At 35.6% G+C, this 12,846-nt stretch overlaps 1 protein-coding gene across 1 annotated transcript; it reads right to left on the reverse strand.

The window, feature by feature from the left end:
- Positions 1-475: 475 nt before the first annotated feature.
- Positions 476-12,601, reverse strand: LOC127098458 (putative elongation factor TypA-like SVR3, chloroplastic). The gene is made up of 14 exons (XM_051037062.1): positions 12,231-12,601; positions 12,030-12,136; positions 11,690-11,893; positions 10,865-11,041; positions 10,541-10,693; positions 10,044-10,133; positions 9,662-9,796; positions 9,472-9,588; positions 9,126-9,277; positions 8,956-9,040; positions 2,438-2,532; positions 1,675-1,840; positions 1,376-1,571; positions 476-917 (listed from the first exon to the last, which is right to left on the reverse strand). Exons 1-14 carry the CDS (start codon positions 12,439-12,441, stop codon positions 784-786), a joined length of 2,022 nt encoding a protein of 673 aa, XP_050893019.1. The 5' UTR covers positions 12,442-12,601; the 3' UTR covers positions 476-783.
- Between the last annotated feature and the right edge of the window lie 245 nt (positions 12,602-12,846).

Genomic DNA, 12,846 nt, shown 5'->3' on the forward strand with positions numbered 1-12,846 from the left:
ACCACTTTAAATCTTCTTTATTTCATACTTATTTGTCGCTTCTCACTTTCTCTTTAGCATCAATCACACCCTTAATGCTTATTGCAGCTTTTGTGATTAGTACAATGTTAGTGCTTGTTAAGAAATAAAATGAGAACAATTGAATCTTCACAAACAGTTCAAACTAGCTATTTTCTTAAATGAAGGAACATGAATATGAATAATGTGCTAGGCAATAAATGAGTTCAGTTTATAAGCCGATATCTAGTGATTTAATGGAAAAATCCAGTCACCTTTCATTATGAAGTCCATACACAAGTGCCACATCCATGGTCTGTTGCATGAGAAGACAAGCAATTAAGGTTTTATTTACCTCTTAGTCGAACTTCAAATTACTAAAGTTTCTTTCCTCTGAAACTTGTATGATTAAAGGGAAAAACACAGTATCTGACTATATATGAAGACTAGGAAAGCTATCGAACATCACACAATCATATCATGAACAATTCGTATTTTGATGTTCCTTGCTTTCGATAAATATGGACTTTCAACAACAACAACCAAGTCTTATCCCATTAAATGGTATCGGCTACATGGATCAAAATTCACTATAATTTTATCCTCTAAATCAACTGTGAACAGTTGCTACGATGAATAAGGCATTTCGCCAACTCCTATATCATTCTGCAGTTTCAGACAAATATATGTGACATTGCATCAAAGGGTAGTGAAGTTACGTAGATTTAGCAGAGTTGCCTTATAAAGCATCTGCAAGTTACTGCTTCACAGAATCACAGTGGAAGTCTACTTTCCTTTCTTTGCAAGTTTTGGATTCTTGCACATTCTTATACTTTGGGGGGTGACCTCTACTAGTTCGTCTTCTTGAATGTATTCAATGCAGTCATCCAAACTATAATCCAATGGTGTATCAAGAATCACTGCACAAGGGAGTAAGGTAAATTGATTTTTTTAAGCTATTATACGATAATAAATTGAAAGAATTATAAACAGAAGAAAAAGAAAACATAATGCCAAAATGAACAAAACAAGGAGCTTATACAAACACAAACAAAGACAAATTACCGACACTGACACATACACACATAATCTTAGAAAATAGAAGTGATTGTATGTAGTTACAAGTGCTAGTGTCATATTGTTGTCAGACACTTAGACACACCTTCAATCTGAAGTATAGTGCTCCATAGTTCTAGATTAATTGCAAACAAAGTAGCTTGGGATAAACTAATGACTTAAAATAATTAATTAATTAAAAGAATATATTATTTGAAGTCAAAATAAAAATCTTTAAGGGAACCAAAAATTGCACCAAACCCCCTAAATTGAATATATGTATTTCACATAACATGTTAATTGCAATGTAGCTGCTTCTCACCTGATTGTTCCTTGTTGGAACGAATATTCGTTGCAGCTTTTCTCTTGCAAACATTCAAGGACAAGTCTCCAGAGCGTTGATGGATGCCAATAATTTGACCTTTATAAACTTCTGCTCCAGGACCTATAAACATATGCCCCCTCTCCTGGGAACTAGCGATTGCATAAGAAGTACTTGTTCCACCCTCAAAAGCAACCTGAAATTCCAGTACGTATTATTAATGAGTGAAGGAAACATTCGCAAACAAAAGTGTTTTGGATTTCAAAGATTAATATTATGATTGGTAATGCAGACATTACCAGCGAGCCTAAATCCCGAGTATTCATGTCACCAGCCCAAGGCCCATAACAATCAAATACAGTGTTGAGAATAGCTGTCCCTCGGGAAGCAGTTAAAATTGCATTACGCAATCCAAGTAGACCACGGGTTGGGATCTTATATTTGAGTAGTGTAGTTCCCTCCGATCTACCAAAAATAAATATTGAAATGATTAGGACGGAATGCTATATTAATCTCACGGTTAAAGATATTCTAAACTGTAGGACAAACTGTAATTTAGAGAGTGAATTTGATACTCATTGAAATAAATGATACTATAAAATCAACATATTACATTTTGATAAAATACAAGCACATAATTACAAACAATGAATCAGTGAGAACCTATGATTATGACACACAATGATCTGGAAGGCATAAGTATGGGAGCAGATTGTCTCCAGTCAACTTATTTTCCAGTGAAATCTCAACCCTTCATTTTTCTGTATTAAAAACTATAATAATATTTTAAAATAACTCTAGGGTGAGATGTTTCACTTTATTCTCTCCGGTGAATTTTTCACGGGAGACAATCCTCCCCCGATAAGTATACAGGTAAATCAATATCAATACAAAATAAAAAACACAAACATACAAAACCACTACATGAGTAGAACATCCTAACAATACTGGAGATTCTCTAAGAAAATTTGCTTTATTACAATGTAATGTTTCCATAATAAAGCTATAACTTTGGTGGTAAATTATATCATAATAAAAGTAGTAGCATAACAATTTACATACCCAACTCCTTGCATATCAAACATTTGCCCTCGTCTCCCGCCAAGAAGTTCAACAACAGCTCCCATGTGCACTTCCGGTACCTCCACAGTTGCAATCTGCAACCATTCCACAAATTAAAATAAGTATGAATGTGTGAAGGGGCTCAAACATTTTCGGAGAAAACTCAGTACAGTATATCATAACTTAAAGCTTTTAAGTAACTCAGTTTTAACTAACAATCCTAATTGTTAGCATAAATGGAAAGAACAAAGTTCCTGCATTTGATTGTAATAATATCAAGTTCAACTTAAAAAATGAATAGACACTGTTGAGATATTGTTTTATTATTATTATTATTATAATTATTATTATTATGTATCTATTATTTTTATTAGCAGTATCAATTAGAATATTATTTAAGATATTATTGTATTAAATCTCTCCTTAACTAGTAGAGTTGATTAGAAGGCTTAGACTTATATATGTGTATTTTTCTCCACATAATAATACAAGAAATTCATATTCAAGATGATATCTAGAGCTTGATTCAAAACCCTATTTTTTTCTTGGTTCAAAACCCTATTTTTTTTCTTGGTTCACAACCCTATTTTTTTCTTGGTACACAACCCTATTTTTTCTTGTGTGTTGTTTCGGCGATCTAGACTTCTTTAGTTGGTGATGTTGAAATCATGACAGAAATTTCAAGCCCAAAGAATAGTGTTGTTGAGAAGTGTTAAGAGTCTCACATCGGATAATATATGGCCTAAACATATGTTTATAAGGGGAGGCAGTCCTCACTCTACCAACCGGTTTTGTAGGGTTGAGTTAGGCCCAACCACATTTCTCAACATGGTATCAAGAGCCTTGTTTAAGATCCGGTGGACCACCTACTATGATTTCCGCTATCAGGCCACCCACCATTTATTTCCACGCTCTAGTTGTCTAATCCTGAACGTGAGGGGGGTGTTAAGAGTCCCACATCGGATAATATATGGCCTAAACATGTGTTTATAAGTGGGGGCAGTGTTCACTCTACCAACCGGTTTTGTAGGGTTGAGTTAGGTCCAACCACATTTCTCAACAAGAAGAATCCTCCCAAAAAGAGTCTTATTTCGTTTGCGCTTCAAGGAACATCCATTATTACCACGGCTAAATTAAATGGTAATAAGAACTATTTGAATTTGTATGCTTCGATAAAGTTATGGTTTTTAGGACAACGTCTGTCAGACCATCTTACTAAAAAGGTTTCTCAAATTGATAAAGAGATAAAAGATGATTGGGAAGCCGTTGATTATCAACTTGTATCATTGTTGTGGAATTATATTGAACCAAATTTGATGGCACACTTTCGTACGTATAGATCATGTTATGAGGTTTGGCAGAAGGCTAAAAACCTTTATGTTAACGATATTCAAAGAATGTATGCATCGGTCCGCAATTTGGCTACTCTTCAGATGAATGATCAAGACTTATCAGAATATCTCACCCATGCTCAATCTATTATTGATGGCCTCAAACTTATGCTGGTTAGTGATGATATTACAAAGATATTGGGAAAGCTTGACAATATGTTCATGGTGTTTGTCCTTCATGGCCTCTCTAAAGAATATAGTTCGGTTAAAGACCAAGCGTTAACAAATACTATCATCCCTACGGTAGAAGAACTAATTGATCGTCTTGTCCAGGTATCTCTACCAAGTGATGACACTCATATTACTCCTAAGTCCTTTACTTTTGTTTCTAACTTTAGTAATGGAGGACGTGGTGGACGCGGTCGTGGTAGAGGAGGTAGAAGTAACTTCTATTGCACTCATTGTAGGAAAGATTGGCACATTCAAGATCGGTGCTTTGACTTACATGGCTATCCGAACAAAACTGCTAATGTTGCTCAAACCACTGCAAACTGTGAATCAAAGGGTGAACTCGAAACTACTTTCTTTGCCGATGAGTATCAGGAGTATTTGTGATTGAAGGAAGCACAACAAGCCACCTCCTCGACTATTATTGCTCGTACTGATAATTCTATGGTTTGTCTTTCTCATGCTACTCCTATTTGATGGGTTATGGATTTTGGTATGAACTATTTGAAATGTTAATAAGAACTATTTCGCCGTACAGATAAATTGAAGCATACCAAGTGACCACGGCTAAATTAAATGGTGAGGCATTATTGGTATGCGTTTCAAGGAACATCTGTTATTACCACGGCTAAATTAAATGGTAATACAAATTATTTTAATATAAAGTGAGGCATCATATTGTCAGACCATGTGACCAATAATGTCTCACTTTTCTCTTAATTATCACCACCTAAATTTTCACATTATATTACTGTTGCGGATGGATCTTAAGTTGAGGCAACCGGTGTTGGACGAGTATCACTTATTCCCTCACCCTATTTGAATTTTGTTTTATTGTTTCCTAATTGCCCTTTCAATTTGATTTCTATAAGAAAATTAACCAACTCTTTAAACTGTGTCATAACATTTACTTCTGATTCCTTTTTGATACAGGATCGGAGTACGGGACAAACTATTGGAGTCGGAATTGAATCTAGTGGTCTTTATTATTTTCAACCACCCACTTCCACTATATGTGCTACTAATAGATGTCCTGATCTTCTGCATCGTCGTTTAGGTCATTCGAGTTTATCAAAATTGAAGAAAATGGTGACTGGTCTTCCTCATTTAGAGTCCTTACAATGTGAATCGTGTCAGATAGGAAAACATGTTGAGTTTCTTTTTTCCCTCGCATTAATAACAGAGCTTTGTCTCTTTTTGACGTCGTTCATTCCATGTGTGGGGTCCTAGTCGGATTCCTTCTACCCTAGGGTATAGGTATAATGCTACTTTTATTGATAATTTCTCAAGATGTACTTGGATGTTTTTAATGAAAAATCGTTCTGAGTTGTTTCAAAAGAATACTTTTCTGATCGTTTCAACTCTTTCATGCACTCCAAAGGCATCGTACATCAATCGAGTTGTCCCCATACGCCTCAACAAAATGGTGTTGATGAAAGAAAACATAGACACATTGTTGACACTGCTCGTACCCTTTTGCTAAATGTCAATTTACCTCTAAAATTTTGGGGTGATGTTGTTCTTACTGTCCGGTATTTAATTAACCGGATGCCATCCTCTGTGTTGAACGATCAGGTTCCTCATTCCCTGGTGCATCCTACAGATCCCTTATATGCTATTTTGTCTCGTGTCTTTGGATGTACTTGTTTTGATCATGATTTGTCCCCAGGTCAGGATAAAATGTCTGCTTGCGCAATCAAATGTGTTTTTTTGGGCTACTCCCACATCCAAAAGGGATCAATCAAATGTGTTTTTTTGGGCTACTTCCACATCCAAAAGGGATATCGGTGTTACTCTCCTTCTACACACTGTTTCTAACGTCTTGCAAATGTTACATTCTTTGAGGACGTACCATACTTTCCCATCAAGTTTTGCATACTCCTTACTTTGAGTCGTTGGAGTCCAGTCCTTTATCGTGAAGTCCACCCGTTGTGATAGATGAGTCTCCATCTCAGTTGAATCAGTATGGCATTACCTATGAGAGAAGGTTGAGACCAGAGTTATTAATCCCGGATAGCGGAGCGGTCGACCTCAAAAGTGGGATAGCGGAATAAATTTTTAAACTAATTATATGAATTAAAAAATTATATACATATACATAAAAATTATCATAAATAAATGAAATAATCTTTAAATTATAATATTAAATGAATTAAATAATTATTATTTTATAATAAATTTAAAATTAAAAGCCTTAATTATAGGTATATAGCTGTTGCAGTATGTTATACCGCTGTTCCTTTGAAGCCCCCGTGACTTTGTTCTTTTCTCACTCTAACAAATACTTATCTCTCATCTAAATATTTTATTATATTGATTTATGTAAATCTTATTTAGCTTAAAGTTATCATAGATACTAACATTAAAGGTACCCCATCCACTCCTTATACAACTGTATAGGGTTGTGTGATATTCCCAATGATTTAAATTTAATACTATTATCCGTATCTCATCAACCTCTTCCCCTACCACTTCATTTTCATTCTTATTTCTATCTTCCCTACCACTTCATCTCCCTTTTTGCATAAAAGAATTTTAAAAAAAACAAAAGCCCATAACCGCCCACGCAGGGCGCGAACCGCAACCCGTGTTTGCGGCGATATCGGACGTATTTTCAAACGGCGCTCCGCCCCCTTCTTCTCGCGCGATGGGTGGCCGCTCCGATCGGACCGCCCGGGATAGCGCCGTGAGCGGCCGCGATCGAAAACTCTGGTTGAGACCACATGATTCAACTCCTATTCTAAGCGCCTCCACCCTTGCTCCGTTCCGATCTCCTGACTTGCCCATTGCCATGTGTAAAGGTAATCGTTCAACCCATAACCCTTATCCTATTTATAATTGTGTGTCTTATCACCGATTATCTCCTACCTATTGTGCGTTTGTTACTGCACTTGCATCTATTTCTATCCCTAAAACTATTCAGGAAGCTTTATCCCATCCAGGGTGGAGACAGGCAACATTTGATGAAATGTCAGCTTTAGAATCTAATCATACTTGGGAGCTTGTTCCTCTCCCACCTAGAAAATCTGTTGTTGGTTGTAGGTGGATATTTAATGTTAAGGTAGGGTCCTGATGGACATGTAGATCGATTGAAAGCTCGCTTAGTCGCAAAAGGATACACTCAAGTCCCCGGTCAAGATTATAGTGATACTTTCTCTCCTGTTACGAAGATGGCATCTGTTCGCCTCTTTCTAGTCATGGCTGCCATGAAACAATGACCTCTATTTCAATTGGATATCAAGAATGCATTCTTGCATGGTAAGTGGGAAAAGGAGATTTACATGGAGCAACCTCCTGGATTTGTTGCCCAGGAGGAGTGTAATCGGGTATGTAAATTACACAAGTCTTTGCATGGCTTGAAACAATCACCCCGGGCATGGTTTGGAAGATTTAGTAAAGTGTTGCAACAATTTAAGATGAACCGGTGTGAATCAGATCACTCTGTTTTCACCAAATGCTCCTCCAATAAATATATTTATCTAGTGGTTTATGTTGGCGACATTGTAATTACAGGTGATGATTTTAAGGGTATCAAGGCTTTAAAACAACACTTATTTCAGAATTTCCAGACTAAGGACTTGGGTTCTCTTCGTTACTTTCTAGGAATTGAGGTAGCTCAATCAAAGTCAGATATTGTTATCTCTCAAAGGAAGTATGCTCTTGATATTTTTGAAGAAATAGATCTTACAAACTGCAAACCAGTTGACTCTCCTTGGATCCTAATGTAAAGTTTCTCCCTAATCAGGGGAGCCATATACTGATCCGGGAAGATATTGAAGACTTGTAGGAAAGTTGAATTATCTTACCTTGACTAGACCTAATATATCTTTTTCGGTCAGTGTAGTAAGTCAAATCTTAAATTCTCCTTGTGACAACCATTGGGAAGCAGTTATTCGAATCCTTAAGTATATCAAATGATCACCTGGAAAGGGTTTGTTTTTTGTGATATAGACAACATTGATATCATTGGATATTCAGATGTTAATTGGGCAGGAGATGCAAGTGATAGATGGCCCTATGGAACTTGTATGTGACAACCAATCAGCTTTGCAACTCTCCTCCAATCCAATTTTTCATGAAAGAACAAAGCATATAGAAGTCGACGGTCACTTTCTTAGAGAGAAGATTACCACTGGGACCATCAAAACCTCCTTAGTTAATTCCACAGATCAACTTGATGACTTCTTTACAAAATCTCTTCGAAGACCTCGGATTACATACATATGTGACAAGATGGATGCTTATGATGTATATGCACCATCTTGAGGAGGAGTGTTGAGATATTGTTTTATCATTATTGTTTTTATTAATAGTATCAATTAGGATATTATTGTATTAAATCTTTCCTTAATTAATAGGGTTGATTAGGAGTGAGTCTATATATATAAATATATAATTCAAGAAATACAAATTGAAAAGACACCTGTGAAGAAAATGGGCAATCTAGAGTCGTAAGTTACCGGCATGATACGGTCAAGGAAAGAGTTAGACCCATTGTCAATTTATTGTAGAAAACCTTATCTTGCACTTGCTAAGCCTTGCATTTCTTATATAACACCATCTTAATATATTTGTATAACCGATAATGTTGATTATATGCTTAGAATGAAATTAGAAGCTAATTTTTACGATTGTGATTGTTGATTATTGGACATAATGTAAAGGCCATCAAAAGATCCTTCATGTGCTCTTTTAATAACATAAATAAATGGGATTTTGGCACATGCAATTACACAATAGATTAGAATAGAAATATTTATAGATTCCAACCGACCTTCATGTTGCAGACACGGGAAAAATCAAAAGCAGTTAATCATGTCAATTAGGCTAGATTTTATCCTTAAATAAGGATATCAGTTATATAGGAAAATAACTAGGGTTCAGCATCTGTCAAATGATTGTATCATGTATAGTCATTTTTTATATTTAAATAGCAATAAAAATTGATCGGGAATTTACCTCATACGGCTCCAACACTTTGTCATTAACCCTCTTGTTGATAACTTTGGGAGGCCCAACCATGAATTCAAATCCTTCCCTTCGCCTGAAGATTGCAATATTATTTCAAGAATTGGATTATTGACGAGAAATAGATAACTTTCTCACACACACCACATACACACACTTACATATTTTCAATGAGTATGGTGATATGCAGAGTTCCACGACCGCTGACAATGAATGTATCAGCTGTTTCACCATCTTCAACCTTCATAGCCAGATTTCTCTCAAGCTCGCGATAAAGTCTGTCCCTTAAATTCCTACTGGTAACATACTTTCCCTGGAAAGTACAAAATAAGTTTTAGTCAATCTCTTGCGTAGCTATGAAACAAATTTAAAAATTACCAAGAAAGCCGAATCTAATAGCAATTATTGTGTCCAACAGACATTATCCGGATGTCAACATAGTAGAACTAGAAGATACAAATAGAAGATTTTTTATTTCTGAAATAAAATATTATTCTATATACATACCTCACGGCCAACAAAAGGTGAAGTGTTTATGGAGAAAGCCATTTTTACTGTTGGTTCTTCCACTTTAATGGACGGTAGTGCCTTCCCAGTCAATTTATCCGCAATTGTCTCCCCAATCTGAGAGGCAATGGCTAATAAGGATACTGAAATACAATATTATGCACTTCATCTAAAAACTCTCGACCTTTACCTGAATATCAGAAATTCCACATACTGCACATATATCCCCAGCCTCCACCCTTTCGGCAGGGACCCTAAAGAATTTTTCGTACACATAAAGCTCGCTAACTCTTCCATATCTACATGAATCTTCTGAAGTGCAAATCTGGGGAAAACCATGCTATGAGTGGTAAAGCAAAATTGAAATTAAGGCCTTAATATTCTCTGTTTCATCTCTCCCAAAAATTGAAAAGGAGTCATACATATGGAAAAGTGAGTTAGTGGAAATGATCGTTATTTAGCAAACTTCACTTATTATGCACAAATATTCATTACCTTGTAAAATTAGTGAAGCATTAACATGGAGGAATTCAGAAAATTGAACAATAAAATAAAGGAAAAGAGATACACACCTTGACTTCCATTCCTTTTTCTAAAACCCCAGCTTCCAAGCGCCCAATTGCTATACGCCCTTTATGTCCTTCATACTCGGTACTTGTAACCTAGTTGATGCATAAGTGAATGGTATGACTACATATTAGATGCTGTATATATACTTCACATACTTTGGTCATGATGCTTAAATGTGAAAATTGAGAGTTTATTGGTATTTTGAAATATTTCATAGTCCACTAAAACTATAATCTTGGACTAAAGATATCCTACAGACTTCATAAATGGTCGTGCCTGCAAGGAAATAGTATCATCCAAGTAACACAGAAATTAGACAGAGTTGTCAAGCATATTTTCCCTCAACTGAATAAAATAGTAAAGATCTTCAACTGCTTTTATTTATGTCTCCCTTGTGGCACTAAATTATTAGAATCACATACTTACCATTATACAAAATGAAATTAACGGAACAATTGAATAGAAAGGACAGAGAAGCAAAATTATAAAAACTACTAACAAGCATTTGGAGTGAGCCATCTCTATCAATACGTGGTCCAGGGATACATCTCATGATGGATTCAAACAATGGCCCAAGGTCGTCTGCCAGATCTTCAGGAGACAGCCCTGCTTTCCCTTTAATACCACTTGCATATATTACCTGAAAGTCACACTACAAAAACAGAAGAAAAAAAAACTCAAAATCTTGAAGATTTTATACCTTTCCCACAGATAATTGTGAGTAAGGAAATCACAGATGAACTTACTACTGATAAACTTCCAAGTTCCAACTTAATTTGTAAAACACAGAAAACAAACTATTTGAGATATATCACAAGCATACCTGTTCATCTGTTGCATTTAGCTCAATGAAGAGTTCAAAGGTAGAATTGACAACAAAATCAGGGCGAGCAGAAGTCCTATCTATTTTATTCACAACCACAACAACCGCATGACCAAACTCTAAAGCCTTCTTTAAGACAAACCTTGTCTGCGGCATTGGCCCTTCGACGGAATCTACCTACACAAGCAAATAGAAGCTTGATAAACCATATATATATATTACACGAAGGCACATTTTTAAGTTTTGAAAAATAAAGCATTTACATTAGAGAGAAAGTATAACACATTTTGTAGCAAAGGAAACCAAAACTTTGTTTCTTATAAACAAAATATAAATCCCCAAAGAATAAGGATACTATTACAATCCAAGTAGCTGAGAATTAAAAATGGCAAGTTTAAAAATTCCTTGCATTCAAAAATCCCAAACCAATATTTATATATTATAGATTAGGTGTGAAGACATGAAAGGAAGGCATAAAATTAATCATTCAGAATAAAAAGTTAGATAAGATTCTCCATCAAACACAACAATTACTAGCACTTGAAACTATATATGAAAGACCTAAGTTATGGAAGTATTGAACCAACCTAACAGAAACTATCACTCCTTCACACACCCAACCCCAAACAATAACAGCAACAACAACCAAGCCTTATCCCACTAATTAAGGTCAGCTACATGGATCAAATTTCGCCATAATACTCTATCAAAAAAGGAAAAGAATATGGCAAAGTGCATGAGGGTTGCATCGGTGAAAACAACTATCAACTCAATTGTGCATAAAGATGTTTTCGAGTGAATCACAAAAGGATTTGGAGTAAGTACCACTAGAAGGATTCCTTCGACCATATTCAAGATACGTTCAACTTCACCTCCAAAATCAGAGTGACCAGGAGTATCAATGATATTAATCTTGGCATCTTTATAAGTAACAGATGTATTTTTACTCAGTATAGTGATTCCTCTTTCACGCTCCAAATCATTAGAGTCCATTATCCTTTCTTGTACAGTTTGATTATCACGAAACACCTACACAAAAGAAAAATCTATATTATCTCAAGTTGATGATAACAATAACAAAACAAAGTTTTGATCACATAGAAATCAATCTCAATTCTCAAAGAAAAAACAAGTTTATAATCAGAAACTGTGTGTGAAATTGTACCTTAGTTTGTTTGAGCATGGCATCAACGAGAGTTGTTTTTCCATGATCAACATGAGCAACAATTGCGATATTTCTAATATCTGCTCTTCTCATCAATTTCTTCTTCTCTGAGATACAAATAAGAACAAACAAATTCAATCAAAAACATGATAAAATCAGCAAGTATGAACCGTGGAGAATAGAGAGATTGAATTGAATTACCAGTTTTCGGCTCAGTGACTTCGGAAATTGAACATTTGATTGACCTATTGTTCCTTGAAGAAATTCGAAGAGTTGGTTTGGAAGAAGATAAAGGAAGTCCAAAAAGGTTGTTACGTTTAGAAAAGAAGAGTGGAGAAGAAGAAGGATGCTTTGGAAGTGTTGTGGATGAGAATAATAGAGAGTTCTGAGAAGTGAGTGCCATTTTCTCCATTTTCCCTCAGTTCTCAGTCACTCTCTCTGTGTAATGCGTTCAAGTTACACAGAAAAAAGAGAAAGATGAGGGATTGGGGAAAGGAGAGTGTGTGAGGCTATGAATGAAATTTTTGTATATTATCGTTGAGTTGGAAATGTAATATTAGTGGTACAGGAATGGATATGATACTTGACTGTGTGGGAATTAGCCAACTAGGTTTCCCTTCGTACGGCTTACTTTCTTCCACATCGTCTAATGTAACCATCGTTGTTAAGGTTGTTAAGGGTTAATCCGACGGCTAATCTTATGTGAATAGTCATTTCATTGGATCGCATGTAATTTTGTTATTAGAAACAAGATTTAATACGGTTTGCTAGCGTAGACTTTAGCTTCTAATAGGGTGGAAACCGGAGAAACTTGCAA

This window comes from Lathyrus oleraceus, chromosome 6 (genome assembly GCF_024323335.1).
Source record: "Lathyrus oleraceus cultivar Zhongwan6 chromosome 6, CAAS_Psat_ZW6_1.0, whole genome shotgun sequence".
In the NCBI taxonomy this organism is placed as follows: Eukaryota; Viridiplantae; Streptophyta; class Magnoliopsida; order Fabales; family Fabaceae; genus Lathyrus; species Lathyrus oleraceus.

Excerpts from the sequence above, each read along its gene's own strand:
- LOC127098458 (XM_051037062.1), bottom strand. The coding sequence starts at position 12,441 with ATGGAGAAAATGGCACTCACTTCTCAGAACTCTCTATTATTCTCATCC. Across the intron at positions 10,694-10,864 it reads TAAATGCAACAGATGAACAG|TGTGACTTTCAGGTAATATA; the intron begins GTATGCTTGTGA and ends CTGTTTTTGTAG. Across the intron at positions 1,572-1,674 it reads CTCGGGATTTAGGCTCGCTG|GTTGCTTTTGAGGGTGGAAC; the intron begins GTAATGTCTGCA and ends CTGGAATTTCAG.